Source organism: Melanerpes formicivorus, unplaced genomic scaffold, assembly GCF_026170545.1.
Source record: "Melanerpes formicivorus ecotype bairdi unplaced genomic scaffold, bMelFor1.0.p_v2 SCAF_63, whole genome shotgun sequence".
NCBI classification, from domain to species: domain Eukaryota; kingdom Metazoa; phylum Chordata; class Aves; order Piciformes; family Picidae; genus Melanerpes; species Melanerpes formicivorus.
In genome coordinates this window covers 1,109,784-1,137,573 of record NW_027142415.1, presented here as the reverse complement: position 1 = coordinate 1,137,573, position 27,790 = coordinate 1,109,784, and the positions used below count along the sequence as shown (strand labels likewise).

Below are 27,790 nucleotides of genomic sequence, written 5' to 3'. Positions count from 1 at the left end.
TGTTCTTAACCTTGCAAAACTCATTGCCTTGGCTTTCAGAACTAGGCTGAATAGGAAGAGAGACTTTTTCAAGTTACAGAAGAGACCACAGCTGTCAGGAGCTGGTTCCTGACTTCAGCACGTCATGATACAGGGTTTTAGGCAATGAATTCTCTCAGTGTTACAGTTCCTAGCAGAACTTTGACCAGCAGCGTGGACTGCTTGACAATTTTTTGCCTGGGTTTTGTTCATGATATGTCTTGGTCTTGATAGAGTTTGTTGTAATCTCGGTTTACTGTTTTGGGAGAGGGACCTGGGGGTACTGGTCGATGGTAGGCTGAACATGAGCCTGCAGTGTGCCCAGGCAGCCAAGAGGGCCAATGGCATCCTGGCCTGCTTCAGGAACAGTGTGGCCAGCAGGAGCAGGGAGGTCATTCTGCCTCTGTACTCAGCACTGGTTAGGCCACACCTTGAGTCCTGAGTCCAGTTCTGGGCCCCTCAGTTTAGGAAGGAGGTTGACTTGCTGGAACGAGTCCAGAAAAGGGCAACAAAGCTGGGGAGGGGCTTGGAACACAAGCCCTATGAGGAAAGACTGAGGGAGATGGGATTGCTTAGCCTGGAGAGGAGAAGACTCAGGGGTGACCTTATTACTCTCTACAACTACCTTAAGGGGGGTTGTAGAGAGGCAGAGGTTGGTCTCTTCTCCCAGAGTACCAGAACAAGAGGACACAGTCTCAGGCTGCACCAGGGGAGGTTTAGGTTGGATGTTAGGAAGAAGTTCTGTACAGAGAGAGTGATTGCCCATTGGAATGGGCTGCCTGGGGAGATGGTGGAGTCACCATCACTGTAGGTGTTCAGGAGGAGACTTGATGGGGTGCTTGGTGCCATGGGTTAGTTGCTTGGGTGGGTTGGATTGGTTGAAGGGCTGGACGCAATGATCTCGAAGGGCTCTTCCAACCTGGTTTATTCTATATTCAATTATTAATTATTAAAACACTTATTAATTCTGCAATCATTTTATGCAGGTTCCAGCTGGCACAGCTCGTCAGAGTTACCCAGCTGCCACCTATCAGGACTTCAGCAACTGGGAGTCTCTAATGAAAATTAAAGAGGGGCTGTTAAGACAGAAGGAGATCGTGATCGATCGGTGAGTAGCCTGCTCTCTCTGCATTGATTGCATTCGATGGTGTGAAAGCTATGATGTAGAAGCTGACTTTCAGGAGAGCTGCATACTCAGGAAAGTTAATAGGTTCCTGTCCAGCAAATATTTGTGCAGAAATATATGGGAGTTAATCCTTGCTAGGAGAGAAGACTGGTTGCAGGCTGCATCTTTTACAGAGCTGGAAATTCACTTAGGAGTTTAATGCCTCTGCAGTAGAACAGCAGCTTCCCCATCTCAGTTTGCCAGCCTAGGAGTTTGTATCAGACGCCCTTCTGCTTGTGGCTTGGCAGTGACTTGCAGGAGGAAAACTGGTGAACTGTCTTGCTCTGATTTCCTTGTAAATGACAGGTACAGAAGTGCAGCATACTGAAACCAGTTGATAAAGCTTTGAGTAACTGGCCTTTGCAGTAGCATTCAAAAGCTCATACAAACTAGTCAGGTAGTAAAATACTAAATCCAGGATCCATATGTCAGTAAATATATCACTGCTTATTAAAATTGTTGTTAATATGAAATGGGCCTTGGCAGCAGCTCACTGTTGTTAGGTTTCTAATATGTCTGAAGTAATTTCTGGAGGTCTCAGTGTCTGGATAAAATGGAAGCCTTAATGAGGAAAATGCACTTTTAATAAAGGGCTTGAGCTTAATGAGGCTTACACTGAATTAGCAGATGTCATCAGGAGCTGCAGAGTTTGGATGCAGGACATACAAGAAAGGCATTTTTATATTGGACATAATTATCATTTGGCTTAGTCTGGCTTTTAATAATAAACTCTTGGCTTGTGGCTGCAAGAGGAGTAGTTGTTCTGATCTTGAAATAGTTGTGCCCTCTTACTGATAGTTGGCTCTACAGCATGGGGGGAACTGTGTAAAGCAGGTGTGGGTTGGATCACAGGAATGTCAGGCATCCTTTATGACTGTTTTCATATCTCAGCTAGCAGTTCCTCTTTTTTAATGGGTGGAGATAGACAACTTGGCTATGATTTACTTTGGGACCAGGAATATTATGCTTTTGCAAGATCTGTTCCTCCTTCTATTGTAACAGAGCAAGGAATTGCAGTGGTTTAAGGTGTTTCTGCCCCCTAGCAATCTGGCCAGTACCTCTGCTGACATTGCCCTGATGAGAGGGGGCATCAGCTTCCCCAGTTTGATGTGGCATCCATGTAGCTTTGGTTTTAATCCTGGAGAAAATGGTGAATAGCTGCAGTCCAAAGTTCTGGAAATAGAACCCCATTATAAAGCACCAGTATGAGGTGGAGTATTAAGACTTAAGTTTGACTAATACCTTTCTTCAAGGCACTAAGTCAGGCACTGGGTTAGGAACTGGCTGGATGGCCGAGCCCAGAGAGTGGTGGTGAATGGCGCCACATCCAGCTGGCGACCAGTCACTAGTGGTGTGCCCCAAGGATCAGTGCTGGGCCCTGTGCTCTTTAACATCTTTATTGATGATCTGGATGAGGGCATTGAGTCCATCATCAGTAAATTTGCTGATGACACCAAGCTGGGGGCAAGAGTTGATCTGCTGGAGAGTAGAGAGGCTCTGCAGAGGGACCTCGACAGGCTGGACAGATGGGCAGAGTCCAAGGGCAGGAGATTGAACACATCCAAGTGCCAGGTTCTGCACATTGGCCACAGCAACCCCATGCAGTGCTACAGGCTGGGGTCAGAGTGGCTGGAGAGCAGCCAGGCAGAGAGGGACCTGGGGGTACTGGTTGATGGTAGGCTGAACATGAGCCTGCAGTGTGGAGGAGGAAGTCTCTTGTTGACCGAGGTTTGGTGGGAGGTGTTTGCTGAGAAGGGCCTTTGTACCTGTGGTTCTCAGGGAGTTATAAAAGGTGTAGTCTCCTTAAGCCATGTCTTATGGTGAATTTATGAACTGGAAACTGGAGGGTGCCAGCAAGACTTGTTCACTTCTGAGTGGGGAACAGATGCTTGGAAGAGATGGGTTAACCTCCTGCTGTCTGGAGGAGAGGAGCAGAATAGCACCTGCCATGGTGCTCTGGACCCATCTGTTTGCTGCTGATGGGTACAAGAAACAACTGGATGAAAAGAAGCACACATGGGAACACCTTCTCTTGCCCTTGTCACCAGCCTCACATCCACCCACAGGGTCATTACCCAGGGTTTTTTGTAAGGTTAAATCCTCTTCTGTCAAGAATTGTACTGGGACCCTGCTAATCCCAGAGGTGGGGGAGACTGACAGCACTTCACACCACACACCTTGTGCTGCATAGCAGGACTTGAATCTGTTGAGATGTGGGAACTGGAGGCTTTTGTACAGGGCAGTATCCTTGAGCTGTTTTCTGCCCTTATCTTGTTAAAAAAGACAGGAGGAGGAAAGAGAAACCTGCTGCCTACTTCCCTTCTTTGCGCACAATGATAAAATGACAACAAAAATCCAGCCCTTGTGGACTAGGTTATTAAACTTCCTTGTTTTGCATTGGAAAGCTAACAGTTTGGAATAGCTGCAAGCAAATCTCAACTAGTCATTAAGAATTATTCAGGGAACAATGCTTAGAATATAAATAATCAGACTTGAATGCTTTGGCGTATCAAAGCCACGAAGAGAACTTTTTAAACCCCAGACAGGCACTTAGATCTGTCAATAAAACAAGTGGCTTGCTTTGTGTTCTCTCCACTGTGTTGAACAGCAGATTTATTAATAGATTAGTTAGAATGGTTTGGGTTTGTGCAGGCTGCTCAGCATAACAAAGGCATCACTCCTGAGTGTAAATGTACACAGCAGCATAAATGGTTGAGTTTAAAAGTGGGGTTTGTCTGCTTTTTGAAGCTGCTCTAAGGCATCACTGCCAATTTAAGGAGCTTAAAAATGGTCTGTAAGTCTGCTCTTAAAAAACGAGATGGGGATGGTGCTTGGAGGAAGTGAAAATGTGCCACGGGGAGGGGCACACAGAGTTGTGTGTGTGATCACAATGGCACTTTTTTAATGTGTGTCTTGTTTTCTGCATATGAGAGCTGTTGGTACAGGCTGTGAATAAGGACTTCAGGATTTCATCTGTGATAGGAAATCTGCTGCTGTAACACTTATTACTAGAATGTCTGTCACCTACTGTACAAAATAATTGGATGATATCATTGCCTTCCTTCTCTGGAGGTTCAGTATGGAACACTGTGTTATATTTAGCACCAGAGGGAGCCAGCAGTGTTTGTCATGATGGAGAAAATTACAGCATCACGTTTGAGTTCTTTGTGTTGCTCCTCTGTTCAGTGCATTCACAACACTGAAACTGCAGGGTTTAGTACAATTGCAAATGTCTCCTGAGGCTGGCCAGCCACTGTAGGTGTTTGTAGTGTGGTCCTGGCGCTGTTTGTTTGGCAGGGACTTGTTTTGACAAGAGGTATGTGAATAAATGCCAGATATCTGCACATATGACATAAGCTGCTGAGAATAACATTGTGCATGCAGTGTTCTCTCTCTGGACAGTTTAAAGGCATTTGAACAGCTTTTTAAGGAAAGGTAGGTAGAGAAGTATAATTTTAGTGAATAGCTGTCATGCCTCAGAGTCTAATAACATGACATTCTTAAAGCAGTTGCTAAATCATTAGCTTTCCATCTCTAGCTGAGTTATGCTTAAATGTTTTCACTGGGACAAGAGGTTTGGATTTTCTTTGCCGTGTGTCAAACTGTCCCGACTTCACTAGTTGTCATCAAGCTGTTTGTGCTCTGATACTGCTGCTGGAGTCAAGCTGTAGTTCCCTAAACTTGGGGTGATCTGTTAAGATCTGCAGGATTAGCATGTCCACTTGAGTGATAATTTGATGTCATTTTTGAGGAAGCTTTCAAACTTTACACCACCCAGGGGCTGCGCACTTGTATGTGGTAACTCTTGAGTCCTTTATTTAGAATAAACTTTCACACCCTGCTAACCCCTGATGGGGGGTAAAGAATGTGTTAACATCACCCCTTTTCTTCTAAGCCTGGCCTTCTTTAGAATAAAACTTTATTTAGAATAAACCTTTATTTAGAATAAACCAAACCAGGTTGGAAGAGACCTTCAAGATCATCGTGTCCAACCCATCAACCAATCCAACCCACCCAAACAGCTAACCCATGGCAAGGGTCCTGTCCAGGGAGTGCAGCTGCCACAAATCTCCTTGCATGTCTAGCTGTGAAAAATGCTGTTTGCTTGCAATAATAGCCTTAAAAAGATGCACTTACCTTTTCCAATCACCAAGGTAACTTGAGGTTGAGATTTTCCTTGTCTTGGGCTGGTAAACTTTGAGGAAGATTTAGAGAGTATGATCATAGAATAATTTGATTTGTCAAAGTTCCCCTTTTCAGAGGTACTTAGTAGTATGGATGAAATGGCATTTGTTAAGTTTTCACATAATAACCTAAATACTGGTAATAACACAAGGATGTGGGACTAGAAGGACCTAACCTATCTGCCAGGCCCTAGCTATAGTGGTGTCGCTCCTGGTAGATGTCCAAGATGTTGCTATCTAAACCAGATGATGTTCTGCAGCCTTTCTGGGTTGGACAGTGTGGTGATTTATTAGCTGAAGCATTAGAAAACTTTTCCTAATATGACTTAGTCTTTCCTCCTAGGTCATGTTTTCTAGACCTGTGGTAGCTTTCATTACTCCTTTGGATCTCTCCAGCTGATGAGTACATCTCCCCTGAGGGGTCCAGCCTGGCCAGTCATGGCCTGCCTTGGACCGAGTGCTCACCACTCTCGCTTGCCTGTGTTTGCTTTTTGCAGTATGATGATCTGCAGTCTCACATCCTATTCTGTGGAACTACTGCTGAGACGTTTTCTCTTCTGCAGATTGAAATATTTTTAGGAAGTTGTAGTATTTGGCAGAGCAAAGAACAGCTGGGGAGGCACAAGGCTTGCTCCATATTTGTCCTGCCAAGAGACTGCAGAAGTCAAAACCCTGCTGCTGTGGGAAGGAGGATGGAGTTCTCCATGTAAGCAGGCAGTTGTGTTTGTGTCTCACTCAGGCCTCACACTCCCTTCACTAAGTAGCCCAGAGCATTTGAGAGTCAAATGCTGTTGCCTGCTCTGCCTCAGCATTAGCTTACCTCCCGTGGCTCAGGTTAAACCTCCGTGGCATTCAGAAAAGTCACTTAAAGCTATCCACACAGAACAGGGATCACCTGTTGAATCACAGAAGTAGTGTTTCTGTCTTCTCTTCTAGATAAGTTCTGTGACTGGGGCAAAGGTAGCATTCACTGTGAACTGCAGGCTCTTAATTTCCCCAGTAAAACCAGACTTGATTGCATAGGAAGCTGGAGCTCATCTTTTCTCACGGCCTTTGCTGATGTTGGAATTGTTTGGCATTATCTTCCAAGCCAGGGAAAAATGTATCCACATTGTTTTTAGGACTTTGTTTACTACTGATCTCTTTCCCTGTCAGTACTTTGCACCTTTGAACTTTGTGCTCCCAAGAGAGCATGCCTTTAAGACAAAGGGATATAAAAATCAGTATCCTGCTTCTTAAGCAACAAAGCAGCAGACGGCCAGCTGCAGTGTGGAGTACATTACATTTGTAAGAGGAAGGATCCATACTCTCTTTGCATCCTGATTCTGAGGAAATCTACTCAGGCACTTTTACCTAAAGCAGCTCTTTCTCCTTAGCTCGAGACTTTTGAAGGTAAGCATCGATTGTCATTTGATCTGAGTTACTAGTGTCCCTTCTGTGGTGGATGAAGCTCTGTTCTAAAGCCCCCAGTGAATATACTGGACCTGTGCATTGACGTGGAGTGTGGCACTTAGGCTTAAACTCATTTAAGGCTCTTGAAAGTGGAGGTGTGGAAGCTACTCTGTTGCAGCTGTGGCAGCTGGGCTGGGTGATAGCCATGGCGAGCTGTGAAGGAGAAGGAGAGCTGGAGCAGTGCTGCATGGGTTCTTGGCTTCAAGGCCTTCTCACCAGCTCTCCATAGCCAGTTCCTTGCCTTCAGCATCATCCTAGGACCCCAGCTCCAGGACCTCTGCTCAGGGCCACCATCGTTCTATTACCACAAGGCTGTTTCTGTTTTTCAACCCCACAGCTCCTTCAATCCTAATCACTTCTTACTCTGCTTTTTTCCCTTCCAGCCCCACTAGGGCTAGGGGATCCTGGGGAGAATGATGGGGTGGGCTTGGGACGTGATCCTGTGAGGGGCTGAGAGCTGACGTCCAGGGCACAGCAGGGACACCAGGAGCCTCTCACCAAACAGATGAGGCAGCACAGTGCATTTTTCTTCTTGTCATCTGCATATGCAGACTGAAAGTGAGTTGCTTACTTACAGACCTGGCTTTAGGCAAGCTACAGTTACTTGATACTAGGGCAAGCTAATGGTCACTACAAGAGAAGGGGATAGCTGATGGGCTGGTTTGCTCTTTGCAAGGGCTTAAAGCATGGTGTTTTTTTCCTCTTTAGATGCATAACTCATTAAAAGTATTCTAAGATTTACTTTTGTTCCCCATTCCCTTAGCATCAGAAAGACATTTGAACCAGATATAGTGACTGTTGGTGCTCAGAACTTACTGTCTGCCCAAACATAGGGGCATCCAGGATTACACAGGCTTTCTTCTCCAGCAAAGGACACTGGCCAAGAGAGACTTGTCAGAACTATGCTGGTGTGTGACTCCTCATTGATTTCAGGCCTTTTGAGTGTGGGCTTTTAGCCTCTTGACTGAGGTGCTTCAGTTTGATTGAAATTGTTGGGCTCAACACAGCGGTAGCTGTGTGGGAATGGAAGTATGTGTGGCAGGCAGCAAGTGAGATAAGGAGAACTACTGTCCTTAAACATCATAAAAGTCATTACACAGAATCAAGTATTTCAGTCAGGTAGCCTAGTGTCTAGTGCCAGCAGTTCCTGTTGTTAGTAATTCTGGGAAGGGAAAGAGAATGGTGCAGTCTGGCATGACAGGTTTTCAACTTCTTCCTTCCAAACTGTCATTGATCTGCAGTAGTGAAACACCACTGAAGTCTGTGGCAAAATAAAACAGTTAATTGAGTCTGATTTTGTTTGGGTTTTGTTGTTTGGGTGGGCTGGTTGATTTTGGGGTGTTTTGGGGTTTGGTGTTTTGTTTGTTTCTTTGTTTAAATATCTCCAACCCTTGTTTGCAACAGAGAATTTCAGTCTGTTCTGATCTGGCCCTCAGCAAGCACAGAGGATGTGCAGGAGGTTATAAACATTGTGTGCATAAATATACAAGGTGAGAGTAGCAGTGGTGCCTAAAAGACACAATCCCTCAGTTTCAGGATTTATACTAGTGTGGCAGTTGCCATGGGTCTGAGCAGAATACTTGAAAGTATCTAAATCACAGAATCATCATAGAATGGCTTAGGCTGGAAGGTACCTTAAAGGTCATCTACTCCAGCCTCCCTGCCAAGGGTGGGGATGCCTCTCAGCTAGACTTGGCTGCTCAAGGCCTCATCCAGTCTGGTCTTGAGAGGCCTTGAACACAAGCCCTATGAGGAGAGGCTGAGGGAGCTGGGATTGTTTAGCCTGGAGAAGAGGAGGCTCAGGGGTGACCTCATTGCCCTCTACAACTACCTGAGGGGTGGTTGTGGCCAGGAAGGGGTTGGTCTCTTCTCCCAGGCAACCAGCACCAGAACAAGGGGGGACAGTCTCAAGCTGCGCCAGGGGAGGTTTAGACTCGAGGTGAGGAGGAAGTTCTTCACCAAGCGAGTCATTTGTCATTGGAACGGGTTGCCCGGGGAGGTGGTTGGAGGCGTTCAAGAGGGGATTGGACGTGGCACTTGGTGCCATGGTCTAGTCATGGGGTCTGTGTTGATAGGTTGGACTCAATGATCCTCGAGGTCCTTTCCAACCTAAGTTATACTGTGATACTGTGATACCTACGGGGGGGGGGGCAGTGCTGCAGGGTAGTTTGGTTTGGGATTTTTGCTTTTTGATTGATTGGTAATGGGGAAGCTTCTGGGGACAGTGTTCCTGCCATCATACGTGACCTGTGTTTGTGAGAGCATCTGAACTTTCTACACTCCTTTAAATAAAGCTCACAGCCTGTGGTTATACAGTGGATTAATAGTAACAGCTGTGGGCTAACAGGGGATTAAAACTGTCTTAGCATATGAGAACATCAGTGATAAAATGCATCTGGCATGAAGTCTCCAAAGACTTCCAGGGTTGCATGTAAATAGTAAATATGTTTCTATGGTGTGCGTCCTCTGACCTGCTTGTGACTGCTGGGCTGGTTTCAGAGCTTAGTTTCTGGGTGTCATGAGGTTAATGATATTTTCAGTCAGGCAGCTATGTGAAGAAGTTGTGCAGGATCTACACGGCCTTCAAACATTTCTAGGGTGCATTTTGTTGGCAGGGTTTGGCAATAGTGGAGAGTTTCATGCTTTGCAGAGTGAAAAGCAGCGAGCTGGTCACAGTCTGTGCTAGCGCAGCTCCGTTTCACCGCGGATTAATTTGTCTCACCTTTTTTCCTGCGGGGATTTGGTAAGGCAGGGAAAGGATTAGGAAAGGAAATATGGTAATTTGGTTGAAACTACACTGGAATTTTAAAAGCATTTAGTCCAGGCTGTAGTGTTTAGTTCAGGCTGTTGAATCCTGCCTGCAAAAGGTGGTGCTGCGAAGATCCGGTCAGCCAGAGACAGAAAATCCTGTAGTGCCTTCAAGGGCTAAGTGATGAATGGATGAATAATGTTAAAGCACATCAGGCAAAGATACTTTAATTGATCTGTCTAGTAAGTAATAAGGTGATTACAAAATGAAAAATTACTTCTGTTCATAGTTGAGACAATTCATACTAAATTATTGTGATAGCTGTGCCCAAACTTGCACAGGAGTCATAAAGGCTTTATATTGCCTCATGATTATACAACCTCTTGGGCTCAGATAAGGTCTGTTACAGGTTAAGAGCATACTGCTTTACTTAATCCTCAAATCTGCCTCTTCTACAATAAGTTCAAAGCTTTTTGTTTGGTTCTGGTTGGTGTCTGTACAATAGCACTACAAAGTCCTTCATTGGTACCTACTCCTTTTATACTTGCACAAGAGTCGGCTCACACCGGGCAGAAGTCCACATGAAATGAAGGTGCAAGTTTCATTTGTTTTCATTCTGCTTTCTGAGTACTTTTTTCCCTGCTTCTGGCCCTAGGAGCAAATGACAACAGAAACTTTCCTCAACCCCCACAAAACCCACAGAGCTTTTAGAGCTTATTTCTGCAAGGTTTGCTTATTATTACCAGCTGAGCACAGACTCTCTGGGACGTGCTTAAATGAAAGTTACGTGGCAAATGTAGTGTAATAGTTTATGTCCTGATGAGATTCTCATTCTAGAAGTACACTGGACTAGTGACAGTCTGGCTGTGGTGGGAGAGAGTCCCCAGCTACTGTAGATCCAGGATAGTTCAATAGTATTGTTACAGTATTCTCTAGGATAACTCTTAAGATCTATGGTTTTAAAATCTCTCTTCCATTCCTTTTCAAATGAAATCTGTTACAGGCAAAAGCAGCAAATTAATAACTTACATCAGAAGATAAGGGAGAATGAATTACGAGCTCAACATGCCAGACTGAACCATCTTGTGAACTGTGAAGACTCTTACCTGACTAATTTGCAGGTAGGTTGGATATTTTTCTTTCAGCAAAGCTTTCCATTGCCTGGTAACTGACACCTGAAAGCATCTTCAAAATTTACTGCAGGCCAGAGTGCAGAGCTGTTGTGATTACTGATGGTTGTGTAGCTGTAGAGCCATAAATCATAGAGAGGAGAGTACCCTGCAAAAGCACAAGCCCTATGAGGAGAGGCTGAGGGAGCTGGGGTTGCTTAGCCTGGAGAAGAGGAGGCTCAGGGCAGACCTTATTGCTGTCTACAACTACCTGAAGGGAGGTTGTAACCAGGAGGGGTTGGTCTCTTCTCCCAGGCAACCAGCACCAGAACAAGAGGACACAGTCTCAAGCTGTGCCAGGGGAGGTTTAGGCTGGATGTTAGGAAGACGTTCTTCACAGAAGGAGAGATTGGCCATTGGGAATGTGCTGCCCAGGGAGGTGGTGGAGTCACCATCATTGGAGGTGTTTAGGAAGAGACTGGATGGGGTGCTTGGTGCCATGGTTTAGTTGATTAGATGGTGTTGGGTGCTAGGTTGGACTTGATGATCTCAAAGGTCTCTTCCAACCTGGTTACTTCTATTCTAAGTGGTGTAGCTTACCTTAGCTTTGGAGAAATCCAAGTTATGTTAACATTTTGTACATACTTGCTCTGAAAGCTGATAAAAATGGGCTGGGGAGGAAGGACTGTGACACCCATAAGGGTATGACAGCATGAATAATTTCTTGAAAGATACCAATTTCTTTTTTAAAGCATCTTGAAACTGAAAGCCTAATGGGGTGCATCTCTGTTGTCATCCCACATACAGCTGCATCTCTGTTGCCAACCCACATACAGCTGCATCTCTGTTGTCATCCCACATACAGCTGCATCTCTGTTGCCATCCCACATACAGCTGATGGCCATTTTGTGCTTGTCTGTCTGTGGGCAGCAGAAGCAGAAGAGTAATAATGAACTGCATAGAATGGAAAGGCAGGAGGGGTTTGGTATACACAACAGAAAGTGAGAAGCCTGCCTTCTGATTACAAGTGTAGTCTCAGGCTTGTCCCTGCACTATTCTGCACCCCAGGTGTGACAGCTCTGAGGTTTGACTAGTGCTGATCAGGTATCAGGTAGTGATAGGACTAGGGGGAATGGAATGAAGCTAGAGGTGGGGAGATTCAGGCTGGATGTGAGGAGGAGGTTCTTCCCCATGAGAGTGGTGAGACCCTGGAATGGGTTGTCCAGGGAGGTGGTCAAGGCCCTGTCCCTGGTGGTGTTTAAGAGCAGGCTGGATGAGGCTCTGGGCAGCCTGATCTAGTGTGGGGTGTCCCTGCCCATGGCAGGGGGGTTGGAACTAGATGATCCTTGTGGTCCCTTCCAACCCTGAATGAAACTATGAAACTATGATTTTCTGCTTTGGAAGGATCTTGTTCTCCTTTAGAAGGGTCTTGTCTTGTCTCTCACTTCAGTATAGTGATGGCCATTTCATGGAGTGTTGTTCTTCCGTGGGGATGGTGTAATCATGCAGTGGCAGTGATTTGTTTTGAAAACACTTGGTATTTGGATTTCCAGGGGTTCCTTTTGGGAGGAAAGTCACACCTCTTCCATAAATCTGAGGGAGAAAGTGGCCTCAGAGTGCTCAGCTTCTTTATTTATCTTGCCTCAGATTCCTTGAGTACATGCCGTTACCATGTGTTTTAACGTTTGAAAGAATCAAACTCCACCCTTCCCGACGGTGGAAGAAATGCAGGACCGTTTTCTGCCCTGCTGCTCAAGTGCATGGTGGCATGTGTGCATTCATTTCTGAGAAGATTTTCTTTGCTCTTCTCTTCTTTTTGTAAGCAGCCACAGTATGAGAGCGCACCACTGCAACCTCACCCTGCAGAAAGACCAACGTCCCACCTTGAGGAGCTGGAGCGAAAGATTGCAGCGGCTGAGAATAAGGGACTGCAACTCACTGAATTTATAAAGCAAATTTCAAACAAATCCAGTGAGGAGAAAAAGAAGATGGAGGAGAAAGTAAGTGGCTTTCATGTCCCAAATTTCTTCTTGACAGTTACAGCAGCATATGTTTTGTTTGCTAGAAAGCAGCTTAGTACGTGGGTTGCTAAGCTCTTTTCAAAAGGTAGCTAAACTGTGATAGAAGAAATGATAGTTGGTGACTGTAGGTGTTGGTAATGCATAAATCTGAACTTGCAGTGAATACATCCTAAAAAGGGATAGGAAATGGCAGTCATGATGATGATTTTAGCCAGGTTTATCAGTTAAACTTGCATCAAAGGAAAGCTGCTCAGCTCCAAGCATTCATGTAGCTCAAAGTGCTTATCACGCTGAAAGTATCATTTAAAAACAGAGAATGAGTGTGAGAGTGACGGCCCTCTTTATAGCATGGCCTGTATGTGTGGCCTTCATGCTTTGAGATGTGCTTAGGAGCCTGCATGTGCCTGTTTAGCAGGAGTGATTGATTCTCTTGTAGCTTTGCTAGCTGTGCAGGAGTCTTCACTCTGAAACAAGGAAGGGGATTACGTGGCAGTGTCCTTGGAACTGTCTCAACAAGTTTGGAGGCTGGATCAATACCCAGGAGTAGTTTTGAATGTCCTGACAGCCTTCTTTTATTGCAAGCAGGAACGTGCTATTGATCAGGTGGTTCCTTATTAATGTTGTGGGGATACATTGTCACTGGGCTTGCATTTATATTAATGCAGATTCAGTGGGTAGGAGCAGTATGATACAGTGGAATGGCAGGTGGGAAGACAGAGAAGAAAGCATAATCCATCTTAAATTCTGCCTCACTAATTCTTCTGAACACTACTGCTAACACTGTTACTCAGGATGAACAGAAATTGAGTGCTGCTGCTTCCTCCTGTCTCAGCTTTTGCTGTATAGGAACTGCTGCTATGGGTGCTGGCAGTGGTGAGGAACTGTGCAGCAGTGCTTGTGCCAGCCAAGTGGTCTGTAGCTAGAAGCCTGATTCACTGCACAGTCTTGATTTCACTCTCACTTTTGTGGCCCGTATAGAAGGCTGCCTGTGGAAAAACTTCCCAGATATTATTGACTTGAGCTTTTCAGGAGGCTCTGTTACTGTGCTGTGGCACTGGCAGTGTCACACAGTTATTGCTTAGTGAGATGGATGTTTGTAGCACCAAAGTATGTTTAGCACTTCCTCTCTGACAAGTGCTTGTTATCTATGAATTACTACACCTTAGTTTCCATTTTATTGGGCTGTGACTGGAAAATACTCTTTTCCATGGCTTCTTTCCTGCTTTTCTGCCCTAGTTAATAAGCAAAGTAAGTACCAGGAATATAAGCAAAGATTATGCAGTATAAAAACCTTTTGCAGGCTGATGGACAATTTAGGTGCCTGTAGAAAAGGCATTTTAGGAAGCCACAGTTCTGTTCTGGTGTCCTCTAATTGAATTTTCAGACTGCATCCAAGTCAGGTTTTTGGCTCCAGTTCATGCTGGGTTAAGTTCTTGGTCCCCGTGGTTTGTTTTCTTAGGCCAGAGGAAGAGGATGGACTAAAATAGTTCCTGATCATTTGTTGCATGTAAACATCTCCCTTGGTAAAAAACATTAAGAATATTTTAACTGTTGAACTGTTCATGTTCTCAGCTCACAAGGCACATGGAGTGTTCTGGGCTGAGCTGAAGCCTCTGTGGTTTGTGGTCATGTGTGGCTCTGTGACTTGGAGCTGCTGAGCTTAATCATGCCTTGGTTTAGGGTGGGGTTTTTTTTTTGGCAGTAACCAACCCTTTCATGCAGCTGCTTCCAAAGCAGATTGATTTTTTTTTCACTGTAATCATAATACCTGTCCTCTTGCTTTCTTCCAGCTTAAGACCAGAGACCGATACATTAACAGCCTGAAAAAGAAATGCCAGAAAGAGTCTGAGCAAAACAAAGAGAAACAGAGACGAATTGAAACCCTAGAAAAATACCTGGCTGACCTACCAACACTGGATGATATAGAAGGGCAGACTAAACAGGTAAGGCAAAGGGCCTTCAGTTTACCTTTTAAAAATGCAAGTGAGCTCCCTAACATCTGTTGTCAAATCTTTCACTGTTTCAACATGTTTCCCCCCAGTCTGTTTTGGAAGAGATGTTTCAGCACTGTAGCTATTAGGGATTCTCATACTCAGATAAGTGAAACAGGCTTAAGATTATACAGAAAGTAACTGCAAGGCTGTGGCCTGCTCCAAGGCTTTCTGCTCGTGTGGCATGGTGTCTGACTAACGTGACCTGTGTTAGCTGCAAATTCTAGAAGAGAAGAACAAGCAGCTTCAAGAAACCATGAGTGAGTTAGAGAAGAAGCTCGGAGAGGCCCGGTCGCAGTGCAGAGAGAGGGAATTGCAACTGGTGTGTCAGAAGAAAAAAGAAAAAGAGCTGGTCACAACAGTCCAGAGGTATGAACAGCTGCTTGGGCTGTGCCCTGAAATGGAGGTACTTTCCCATCTGATGTCAAAGCCTAATGTTATTTGCAGTCTTAATCTATGAGAATGCTGACAATTTTTCATGGCGTAAGTCTCTCACTGTGCAGAATGAGAGTGTAATGCAGTAGACAGTCCAACAAGATTTTTGTGTGTGAAGCAGCAGATGATACCACAGAGATGAGTATGCCTAGGACCCTCTCCACTGTCTTTAAAGATGCGTGGCACTGCTGCAATGACTTAGCCTGCTGCCAGAGAGAGGATAGAATAAACATATGCAGCAGAGGGGCGTCGTATAGAAGCTGTCAGCATTCCTATCTGACAGCTAATCCTGTCACAAGCTGTGGAAAAGCTCCCTGGATAATGGCTGACAGGTATATCAGGGAAGGGTCAAAGATTTCAACAAATTATAGCTGTTTCTTACCATTTCACTGAGCGTGGAGGTGTTTACAGGGAGATGTAGCTGTAGCTGAACTGCTGTCATTGAACTTGCATGGCTGAAAGCACAAGTGGGACAGATATGCACAGGAAGAATCCCGATGAGACATGGAGACATTGTTGCTATGGCACCTTTTGGATCAGGGAAGCAGGTTTTTAACACAGACTTTTAAAGAATAGGGGAGGGGGAATTACTTTAATTTATGTGGATGTTACTACAGTACACTGCCTCTCTGTCGGGTAAAGGGGCATGCCGCAGGAGTCTGAAAGTGTTTCCATGATGAAATGCAAGCTGGTTGGGGACACCTTGCCAGCCAAATTGTTGACACATTGTTTCCATGTTACCAGTGAAAGGCCTTTTTTCTTGTGCCCTCTTAATCTCAAAGGGAATAATTTTGTGGTTTCTGAAAACCAGCAAATAGTTGAAGAGGCCTCTGGTTTCTAAATTAGACATTAACACTCGTAGAATGCCTTGCCTTTCTGAAAGAAGGTGAGGAGGCAAAGGCTCTAGCTACACCTGGAAGCCTGAGTTGAGCTACAGAGGGTCTGAAGGTCATGCCCTTATGTGGGAGCAGCTGACAGGAGTAGATTTATGCTTTGCCTGAGAAGTCACAGAGGGCATGAAGGCTGGGCCACCAGGACTCAGTGCAGCTTCCTATTCCGGCCTCTGCTTCTGTGAGAGAGTCTGATTTTAAGTCTCCTGCAACTTTGAGAGGTTCAAAAACTCCTCTGACCCATGATGCTGCTGGCTTTGCCTCCCAGCTTTGCCCCTTGGGATATGCAGCTCAGAACCTGGCCCTTAAAACCATTCCTCCATTCATCTGTTCTTGTCTGTGCCGTGGTAACTTCACTACTTTAGGATTTTTGCATCATCCATCCGCTGTTGGTTTGCTCACTCGTAAGGATGGACTCCACTAGGCATGGTTTTACTCTGCTTGTGGGAAGGTGGTGCAACTTGGTCATTTTTGATTAGAACACACAGGCCTTCTGGCTTCTGTCAGCACACTTTAATTTTTCTTTCCTGTTGAATGGCAGTTTACAGCAGAAAGTGGAAAAGTGCCTGGAAGATGGCATCCGCCTTCCCATGCTGGACACAAAACAGCTCCAGAGCGAGAATGAATGTCTTAGAGAAAAGAATGAGAAAGCCAGTAAGGTTAGTCTGCCAGGGACCTGTTGGTGGCATCTTTAACCTCAAGTCCTGCATTGCTTTTGTAGTTTTTTTGCTTTAGAAATAAATATCTCATTGCAGAGTTGCACATTTGTTGCTACTCCACATTTCTTTGCCATACCTGTTTCTGTTCAGTGCATTTAATTTGCATGAATTTCCTCTTCTGGCAGAGGTCAAATCTCTTGTCTTGTAATTTCCACTTTTAAAGGTTCCATCTACACACCTATAAGCTGTATTAAAAAAAAAAAGCTAATAAAAAGGATCAGAAGAGATTCAAGCCTTTTAAATGACTCCATTTTATATTCTAGGTCATCGACAATCAACAGAATCAGATAGCTGGACTGATTTTAGACGTGCAGGTAAGGAAGAGTGTGCATTGTATGCTCTCTGCTTTTTTGGTTCATCAATATAACATTACTGAAGTTGAGTTTCATCCTTTTCCTCTTCCCAAATAGGAGGCAGAGGTAGAAATGCCAAGAATATCTTCTGGCCTGTGGTTGACCTGTGTTCTCTTGCAGGCTCATAACGTTGCAGAGGGCAATGAGATCACCCCTGAGCCTCCTCTTCTCTTGTTTAGCCTGGAGAAGAGGAGGCTCAGGGGTGACCTCATTGCCCTCTACAACTACCTGAAAGGTGGTTGTAGCCAGGAAGGGGTTGGCCTCTTCTCCCAGGCAACCAGCACCAGAACAAGAGGACACAGTCTCAAGCTGTGCCAGGGGAGGTTTAGACTTGAGGTGAGGAGGAAGTTCTTCACCGAGCGAGTCATTCGTCATTGGAACGGGCTGCCCAGGGAGGTGGTTGAGTCATCGTCCCTGGAGGCATTCAAGAGGAGATTGGACGTGGCACTTGGTGCCATGGTCTAGGCATGAGGTCTGTGTTGATAGGTTGGACTCGATGATCCTCGAGGTCCTTTCCAACCTAAGTTATACTGTGATACTGTGATAAGATATTTGTTACTGATGTTTGTATGGCTTAGCACTTTGCTGTACTCATCCTAAAGTGGAAAACTATTGCTATGTAGCATCCATACTCTGCTGCTCATCCTTATTCTGTTTCTGGTTCACATCAGAATTTCCTGTAAGGACTACCTCTGTAAGTAGTAGTGAAGCTTTCCATCCAGCACATCCAAACTGCTTGGATGCTGAGAGCCTTAGTAGACAGGTGCCTTTCTGACCCATACTGCTTCATATTTCATGTCCTTTAAGCAGCTGCCTTTCCAGCTGCTTTCTGATACATCACTTACTTGGGTATCTTAACTCTCTTGGGCATCTAGCTTGGAGCCAAGGATTTTCTCAAGACAGCTGAGGTGATCAGCTAGGAATGTGACAGGTTGGACTCGATGATCCTCGAGGTCTCTTCCAACCTTGGCTATAATGTGATGCTGTGAATCAGTTGCAGCTCTGTGGATCACATGAAGACATCCAGCTCTTGAGACTTAAGAATTACTTAGTGTCCAGTGTTTGTGGTGGCAAAAGGCAACCTATTACAGGTTACAGAGACAGTCTGTCTTGCTCTGGAAAAGGAGGAGCACTTACAAAACCAAACAAACATCTGTTTTCAGGAAATGTTGAAGCCAAATTCAACAACTCATAGTTTCTGCATTCTTCTAGATTGGCATTTGTCTCCAAAATTTTTGCTGCCTTGTCCTCCATGAAGACTGAAGTTACAGGGTAGTTGCTTGAGAATGAAGAAGCTGCTGCTGCTGCTTTGACTTTGTGTATGTTAGATTTAGAGCAAACACCAAAGATACGTTGATTCAGACAGCAGTGTATGAGGCACTGCTAGCTTCTCTTTGCTCATGATCATGGTATAATGATTTTGATGGATGGTCTTGCTTGGTTGATAAGCTCTCCTGAGTGTGAGGGATTAGAGTTCTGGTTGGTCTTGACAAGGTGTCACACTGCATTTCTAGTGCATCTTCAGAAAGAGGCAAATTGTAGATGAGTGGTGTTTTAAAAATAAGTAAATCTATATTTACATGATTAGTGTAGACATCACAAAACCACCCAAAAAAAAAGAGAGTCAGACTGTAGGATGTCAGTGTTACCCCAAGTACATCTGTCGATCCTGTCAATCACAGTGAACTCAAACTGCTCTGCTGGGAGTGATGCCACCAAACTGTGACTTGGGAAAGCATATGGGAAACTGAAAGGTGAAATATCATCATAGTATCAGTCAGGGTTGGAAGGGACCACAAGGATCATCTAGTTCCAACCCCCCTGCCATGGGCAGGGACACCCCACACTAGATCAGCCTGGCCAGAGCCTCAGCCAGCCTGGGCTTAAACACCCCCAGGGACGGGGCCTCGGCCACCTCCCTGGACAACCCATTCCAGGGTCTCACCACTCTCATGGGGAAGAACCTCCTCCTCACATCCAGCCTGAATCTCCCCACCTCCAGCTTCATTCCATTCCCCCTAGTCCTATCACTACCTGACATCCTGAGAAGTCCTTCCCCAGCCTTCCTGTAGGCCCCCTTCAGATACTGGAAGGCCACAATGAGGTCACCTTGAAGCCTTCTCTTCTCCACACTGAACAGCCCCAATTCCTTCAGTCTGTCCTCATAGGAGAGGTGCTCCAGCCCTCTGATCATCCTTGTGGCCCTTCTCTGGACACGTTCCAGCACCTCCACATCCCTCTTGTAATAGGGGCTCCAGAACTGGACACAGTACTCCAGGTGGGGTCTCACCAGGGCTGAGTAGAGGGGGAGGATCACCTCCCTCGACCTGCTGGCCACACTTCTCCTAGCACTCTGAGGAACTGGGGAACCCTAGCACTGTGGGCTCAGCCAGGCTGGTAGGCACATGTGCTTTTTGTGAGCATTAAGATGAGAGTGGCAGAGAATGGTAGATGTTAGGTGTGTCTCTTAGAAATAAACACTGATTTCCACTTGCAGTGGAATCAGTCACAGTCCAAGTCACAAGCTGAACATGTTCACATTGCTGGGAATATTCCAGAAGTTGGTTTTGGAGTGGTTTGCAGTTATGTAAATTTAATAGCAGGTGTAGCCCTGAAAATGCACTGGGAAAGGTAATATTTCTGAGTCTGTCTTCCCCACCACTTGCCCACCCTCAGGCTGCACAGTCAAACCTTTAATGAAACCTGGAAGTGGTGGGACTGGTGCATGTTGTAAATGGGGCTCTAGGTGTCCCTGAACTTGCTCATCATCAAAGACTATTAAAATTTGAGATACTTGGAAGCTGGGAGGGTGTCTTAGGCATCTGCCATGTTCTCCTCTTCCTTCCTAAGCATCTTCTCTTTGGTTGCTGCCATGGATGGAGCTAGAGGGATCTTCAGTCTGACCCAATATGATTATTTCTCTCAGTAGATGAAGTTGTTAAACTAAGGAGAGTTTTCCTCCTCTGCAAGCACAACAAAGGAAATGCCTGAAGCAGAGTTATTTCCTGCTGTCTCCTGGCTCAGGATGTTTCCTCTTTCTTCCTCCCCTTCCTCCCACTGGGATTTAGGCTGTGGTTTCTCTCACAGCTTATCTGTAGGATGCACATTGCTTCAGCACTTCCTTTGGAGGGGTACAATGTGGGTGAGCCAAGGAGCAGGTCAAGTGTGTGAGAATGGTTTTAAAACATAGTAGTTTCTGGGTTCTGCCTGCTCATTCTTCTTTCTTACATGAAAATAAAGTGTAGGAGGTTCTTTAGTCCATATCAAGTGTGTAAACTTTAGCACCACTGTTGCCCAGTTATGCAGAGGGTGTGACAAAGTGCTGTCTTCTCCCACTTCTTCTGCAGGGTTGAGCTGAATGCATTGGAAAATTTTGTTAAGGCTGTGCCCCTCCTGGGAGTGACCAGGCCATTAAAACTCTACCTAGTGCTGGCCTTGCCTTCCTCTCTGCCTCCTCCTCAGCTCTAGTAATTCTTAGAGCTGGCAAATCAATTCAATGCCTTCTTGCCCTTGCTGAAGGCTACATGCATGGTAGAGGGCAGGCCTGGATACACAGAGGTTGTCTTCCATGTGCTACAGTCCCTTATATTGGTTCCCTGGAAGATGTGTTCTTCATACTTCTTAGGAGAAACTCTCACAAGAGAGTTTCCAAAGCCAAATTGTTTTAAGAACCCAACTCCAGCATAGCTTGACACAATTTGCTCTGATTCTGTCAGATGGGAGCTTGGGTTTTCCTCTGTCTTTGACTAAGGTTGCAGAGTCATAGTGCAGTGATGTAAACATTTGTTGTACTAAAGAATTTCTTTGGATAGCATTTTATTTAAGCTGCCCTATAGAATTCCCAGTGAAGGAGTTCTTTGCTTTGGAATAGCAGTGTTTAGGACTGTTCCTACAGAGATTCACAGAATCAACCAGGTTGGAAAAGACCTTTGAGATCACCAAGTCCAACCTAACACCCAACACCACCTAATCAACTAAACCATGGCACTGAGGATCTCATCCAGTCTTTTTTTAAACACCTCCAGTGATGGTGACTCCACTACCTCCTCAGGCAGCCCATTCCAATGGCCAATCTCTCTTTCTGTGAAGAATTTCTTCCTGACATCCAGCCTAAACTTCCCGTGGTACAGCTTGAGACTCTGTCCTCTTATTCTGTCACAGGTTGTGTGGGAAATGAGAATAACTCCCACCTGGCTACAACCTCCCTTCACGTAGTTGTAGGGAGCCATAAGGTCTCCTCTGAGCCTCCTCTTCTCTAGGCTAAGAAAAAAAACCCACATTCTTCTGGAACATTCTTCCATAAATTGAGAGACAATAGTTTGTGAAATGCTCCTTCTTTTGATAACTGAAACATAAAAGAGAGAATGTGCTAATATAAGGTATGAACACTTAAAACCATTACCTGTGTTTTTGTTCACTTTAGTCTATGCAAGAGAAGCTTTTGCAAGAAAAGCTGACAATTCAGAAGATGACAAGTGAGCTTGAAGAAAAAGAAAGGAATATAGAGCAGCTAAATAAAACTCTCTCTGAAGTAAGTAATAGCTCCAGTAGCACAACCCCTGACCACACCAGCTGGGAAGAACCTCACAGAATGATTACAAGATCCCATGATTTTATGAGCTTAGTGACATACTTGCTTGTGCTGGCTGCTGTGCAGACATGGTAGAGCTGCCCCAAGATGTGAGAACTTCAAAGGTGAAGCAATGCCTGTGTGAAATAGCCAGCCATGTTGAAGTTGTGCCTCGGCCATTCTTTGGAGGGTACAGAGACACTGATTGTCTGTACAGAAATGAATTGTTTTTAATTACATTGGGGTTTGAAAAAACAAACCTCCTGCTACAGTGCATGCTGCAGACTAACTTTCCCCTTCTTCCCCTTTACTTTCCCCAAAGAACCAAAGACTGATGGAAGAGAATGCCTGCCTGAAGGAGCAGATGCGGCAGGTGGAGCAGTCCAGGCAGCCAGTATCTGAGAAGATGCCTGTAGCAGACCAGTTGTTCAAGGAGATGTCCCATTGCTTGTTTGACTTGAAAGCACTGTGCAGTATTCTTACCCAGAGAGCTCAGGGCAAGGAGCCTAATCTTTCCTTACTGCTGGGAATCAGATGTAAGTGATGATGTCATTCCAGTGATTGATAGTGTTCTGAGACAGGGGGATAAAGGTTAGCCAAGTGGTGCTGGATAAACCAGTGTCCCCCTTGCTATGCAACTGGAGCAGTTGTGCATGGAGCTCTCTGGAAGAGCTGGGCAGTTAGTGCACCTGTGCCTCTAAGATGTCCTTGCCAAGTCAGGAGAGCAGGTAGCTGGCTCTTCATAGGGACCCAATCATGGATATGCTCATCCCACTAGAAAATAAAGGTGTGTAGCCAGGTGTCCATCCCTCTGGAGATGTGTGGCAGTCACCCCGAGGGGTGACAGATGCTGTTCTATCAAAGGTGGTGTGCCTGCCTCATTATGAGGGCAGACATGGTGTGGCTACATCTCCTGTCTTTGTTTTAAAGCCTTTGGGGTAGGGATATCCATCTACTGTTTGACTATGTATGTGTTGAGTTTGGAGGTGGGGAGTGGGGGTGTCTGTGGGTATCAGATAAGCCTGGTGTCAGGCAACTTCATGTCCAGTACTGTTAATGGCACTGCTGTTGAGATCCATCAGAGTTCAGCAAGTGCAGGACTTGGTGCACACAGAAAAGCATATCTTTCAGAGAAACACTGATGGGCTCTGAACTGACTTTAGGTTCACATGGTACCACATTTTGTTGGCTTTTTCATCATACCCAAGCCTGATTTGTCTCAGTGTGCAGTGAGCTGCCCCTATTTCAAAGGGGACTGACTAACTGAAGCATTCACAAACCACAGCTGCTGGAGCTTTAACCTTGGGTGTTGTTTTTATTTTCTAGCACTGAGTGGCTCACCTGAAGAGAATGAAAACTTCCACAGCACAGAATCCCTCTCCAAGAAGCTCCTGGATGTCTGTCAGCTGCGGAAGGACATTGATGAGTTAAGGACTATGATGTCAGACCGCTACGCTCAGGACATGGGGGACAACTGCATTACTCAATGACAGCTTCTCATCTAGTGCTGAGTGACTTATTAAATGCTGCTGTGGCACAGGTCTTTGCATTTTTATTAAGGAGCCATATTGGAAGACTGCAAATATTCCCTGAGGACTCTGCATATTTACTCTCAGGAGCCTGGCAGGAAGGGGAGAGGCATCATCTGAACAGAGTGGTACAAACTCCAGGAAGTCTTTTCTCCAAACTACTGAATGTAGGAACAAGCTGTGAAGAATGATTCAGTTGGATACTCTGCTTCCTTCTCTAGGGCTCACTTTCTCATTTCACCTGCTTTCTGGAATCAGAGCATCAAAACAGCCATGCTGCTATTCCTCTCAGTCCTTTCCTTCAAGGGTTTGTGTGGGGTTGCCTGTGTTGTGACATTTAGAGCAGGGGGTTGAAGGGCCTGTAGCTGTATGTGGTGAAACCAGAGGTTTCTGCAACTGCACTGCACTCTAGGAACTGCAATTGGAGCAGTCTTGGAGCACTACAAAAAGTGATTGCTCTTCAAGTTGCCTAAAATATTTCATATGGGGAAGATCCTGGGTTTAGTAGTGATATCTCGCTTGCTTGCCCAGTATCAGGAGACAACCACCTCACACTAAATCAAGTTGCTCACAGCCCCATCCCTGGAGGTTTTTAAGGCCAGGGTGGATGGGGCTCTGAGCAACCTGATCTAGTGTGAGGTGACCTGCCCATGGCAAGGGGGTTGGAACTAGATGATCTTTGAGGTCCCTTCCAACCCTGACAGGTCTATGCTTCTATTTACGCAGATGAAGTCCATAAAATATCGAGCTGTCAAATTGTTTTAAGCACTCTCACATTGCTGTAAGAAGTTTCAATGTTACCAAGTCTTGAGACAAACCCAGGGGAGCAGGAAGGCATCAAACTGCAATGCAGTAAGTGGCTGTCAGGAAAAAAGGGAAAAGAAAGAAAAACAATAGTAGCCCAACTGTATCTTAGTGTTTGTACCACACTTATTTTACCCTTAGGTTATCTCCTTTTTACCATGTGGCTGGTCTGTGCTCCATCCCAGGAGGCATCTGAGGAGGTTCTGACCCGCCTCAGCCATGTTTTTCACCACAGCTACAAAATGGGTGTTTGGCACTTGGCAAAATCAGGGCTCAGAACAGAATGTTTTCACTTAGCAGTATTAAGTGCTCAGCTATCTGAGGACTGCAAAATATTCCACAGTGTCTGGAAATTGTTGATTTCTTTCTTTATGTAGGAAGCAATTACATGTAAAAAAAAAAAAGGAAAAAAAGATTCATGTTCCATGGTTTATTCAGTGAGTGTCTCTTGGCAGTCCTGTTTCCCTCTCATGGGACTGATGCCATACCAATGCTTCTGATTTCATGGAACATCACTGAAAGTTAGCTGCACAGTCATGCATCCTGGGAAAGGGGCTTGAACTGAAGGAAACAGACTTGCAAAGAGCAAAACCCCTCTCAGATCACACTGCTCAGAAAATGCATGAGCATCAGTTCCATATTTGGTGTTAAAGTTTCCAGTGACTAACGGTGCAAGTCTGCCAGCTGACCCAGAGTGTGGATAACAGCAGGAAGCTCTTAGCTTAATGATTAGAAGCAAGGCATCTCTAGGGTAACATTTTCATGGCAAAGAGTGGTAGTACCTTCAATTTTCTGATTATGTTACTATAAGGGAGGGGAAAAAAATGCTATAGCAGCATAGACTGGTTACCAGTTATAACTAGGTGATGTTTTGCTTTCTGTCCATGGTTCAACAGCTCATGTTTTAATGTTGCTTTTATGATTAAGTGATTTTGGTTTGGTTTGGTTTTTTTAAACTACATGGAATTATTTATTTGGCAGCTTTCTCTATCCTGAATCTACCCATGGAGTAACTTGTGGGAAAAGTGGTGTTGCTGTTTATATTCCTGCTACGTGGCGTTTTCAGGTAGATGGATCTGGGTGGTTCAGCTCCTGTGAGCACTAAAATAGCGTCTGGATTCTCGCTGCAGTGGAATTGCCTGGTGTCTCTACTTCAAGGCAGAAAAAGCAGGGCCATTTCTATTTTAAATATCTATGCTTTTCCTGGAGGTTTGAAGGTATGCTTTCTTACTAGTGCAGACCTGAAAATAAGGGTCCTAGCACAAATGGGCTTGGACAGCTTCCCATGGCCCGAACAGTGCTGGCTTTTGTGGCTAGGGCCTCATTGCAGTCTTTTGGCGTAGTTCATCAGTCTTGGCTCTGCACTGAAGCAAGTCTCCAGTTTCTGGCAGCTGTCTCCCCTTAGAATTCAACAACATTTCAGTTAATAAAATAGAAGTATTAAGGAGAGAGGAAACCCCTAAGCTGTGTATTGCTGTCTTCTTAGATTATTGTACCTAATGAAAACTACCGAGCAACACATTCTCCTGAATGTGGTCGAAATACCAAGGAGTTTAACAGAGCAGTTAGAGGAGTCACTTAGAGCTAGTGAGCTGCCCATTTGGCTGCTGTGCCTCTGCTCTCCCTCCTGTTCAACTCAACTGTGGAGCTGAGATCAGAAATTTGTATCTGCAAAGCACTTCAGGAGCTCTTGTGCTCCTCCAGCATTGGTTGAAAGTCCCTCAGGAAGGAGGTCCCATGTTCTTTGTAATGCTTTGATTGCAGTGCTGTAGGCTTGCATTGCAATGTTTTCCTTACCCAAGCTGTAATATTTATGTTGGCTCTAAAGCACTTGAATTTTAACACCCACCCTCCCTCCCCCCTGAGTTTACCTGCCTGTCAAATCAAAGTAGGGAGGTCCATGATGGATGTGTGAGCCAAAGATGCAGACCACCGGTTGGCCCTCTCCAGTGAGGCAGTGTTTTTGCTTTGGTTTCTTCAAATCTGGCCTGGTGTTGTAGCAGCAGTTACTATATATGCATCAGTTTATGGATGCCTCTAAATGGAATAAGCTTTGTCTCAGATATGCATGGTTGTTTAACTGGTTAAAATGTAGTGTGTGTGTGTGTGTGTGTGGTCTCCTTCAGCATATTTAATACAGAGCTGGGCAGTGAATGTTAACCTTGGAATTGTAGAGATGTCCTCATGACAACTTCTTGCTGTAGCTGTTAGACAATCTCAAGGGCTGAAAAAAACTGCTAGTGAATGGGTCCTGTCCCATTCTGGTCTGGCTGTCAGCAGATTTGTACAGTGAATTTTCTTGTTGTTGTATAGTTTCAGATGGACTATGTCCAATGCTTTAGGAGATACCCACAGTATCTGCTGTATTCAAGAATGTATTTTGACAACGACTTGGAAAGTAACTGTCCTTGGAGGAGCTATAGACAATGCTATGTATTTGCTAATAGAAGTAATGCAGCTCCTTTGTGTAACTGTGATGTAGGCTGGTAGCCTCAGCTGTGCAGCTCCATAGCACCATCCTTGTGTGAAATTGCAGAGATGCTCTAACCACCCCCTTGGGCTCTGGCATTCAAAACTGCTGGTGGCCGTGAGGTCATTAGGAGAGCTGAAATTCCGTCCTTTTCATTTCAAAGGGTTTCCTCCTTCCTTTGCCCTCACTGCCTGCCTTTTGTTTCAGCCTCTTGGGTGGGCCTTTATCTTGCAGGGTAAGAGCACAAGGACAGCAGGCAAGCACCTTCCTCCACAGCCTGCTGCCTTAGCGTGGACAGCGACTGCACACTGCAGCCTCTCCGCATGGGCATAGTTTGCTCCATATCTCCTTATCCTTACCAATGATGTGCTGCAGGTGGGGCTGGAGGTGTAATTGGCCTCCTCTCATTGGAGTTGTGAGTGGGGAAGAGATCTTCTGAACTAACCTGCATTCTTAGACTGCAAACAAATCAATGGTTATTATCTAAAGGGACGATGTATTCTGGTAGCTCATTAGCAATATTAATTCCACAGCTGCATACCTTTGTGCCTTTTTTTTTGCTGAAGTGAGTGTGTATTCCCCTTGAACTGCAGGTAAGTTGTTAGGATGCTGCTCCTTGTTTTCCTCTTCACCTGCCAGTGTTTTGTTTAGCTAAGCCTTTGTAGGGAGGCCTGTGGCACGATGTCTGGAAGCAGAAGCGTTCAGCTAGGCAGAGCGCTCCGAGCGCTGGGCCGGCCGCGGCACGCAGCTTTTCGAACCACGAAGCCTGAGCAGGAAGCTCCCCACAATGGGTTTGTTTTGTCTCTGTTAATTACACCCCATCATTAGGTTCAGCGGGGGGAGGAGTGTCTGGAGCTCTCTTGTCAAAAAGCACAGCTGCCACAACGTACTGGATCAGTCCCTGCAGACTGGTGGTCTTGTAACCCGGGTTCCATTATCGAACCGCTCCGAATACCTCAGATGTAAATAGAGTTGTCATGACCTAATCACAACGTGCTCATTGTAAAAAGACAAAAAAAATAGGCTTTTAAAAGCAAGCAAAAAAAAAGGACAAAAAAACCCAACCCCAACCCCAAAAGGCAAAGGAGCCACTGGCTGGCTCAGCTTTAGGCTTGTTGTTCTCGCCTCTGTTTTGTAACTTTCTCTTCTTCCCTGTTTTTGTTGTTTGTTTATTTTTAAGTAGGGTTTACAGCTAGAATTTTGAATGCCAAAGTTCTATTTATTAAAGAAGAATAATAATAATAATTAAAAAGAACATTTTCATTGTTGAGGACTGGTATTTTTCCACTGGAATTTGTTTGTTGATGTTTGGGATTTGTATCCACAGAGAA

General features: G+C 45.2%; 1 protein-coding gene across 2 annotated transcripts in view; it reads left to right on the top strand.

Annotated features, from left to right (window-relative positions):
• CEP85L (centrosomal protein 85 like) overlaps positions 1-27,484 on the top strand; it is a 114,488-nt gene extending 87,004 nt beyond the window's left edge. The window contains exons 4-13 of one of the 2 annotated variants that reach the window (XM_068162310.1): positions 1,005-1,126; positions 10,572-10,689; positions 12,501-12,677; positions 14,489-14,641; positions 14,904-15,058; positions 16,556-16,673; positions 16,997-17,047; positions 21,510-21,617; positions 21,979-22,192; positions 22,983-27,484. In XM_068162310.1, coding sequence (XP_068018411.1) covers positions 1,005-1,126; positions 10,572-10,689; positions 12,501-12,677; positions 14,489-14,641; positions 14,904-15,058; positions 16,556-16,673; positions 16,997-17,047; positions 21,510-21,617; positions 21,979-22,192; positions 22,983-23,146 — 1,380 coding nt within the window. In that variant the 3' untranslated portion in view covers positions 23,147-27,484. The remainder of the gene's footprint in view (positions 1-1,004; positions 1,127-10,571; positions 10,690-12,500; positions 12,678-14,488; positions 14,642-14,903; positions 15,059-16,555; positions 16,674-16,996; positions 17,048-21,509; positions 21,618-21,978; positions 22,193-22,982) is intronic. The other variant, XM_068162311.1, reaches the window with a different exon arrangement.
• The last annotated feature ends 306 nt before the right edge of the window (positions 27,485-27,790 follow it).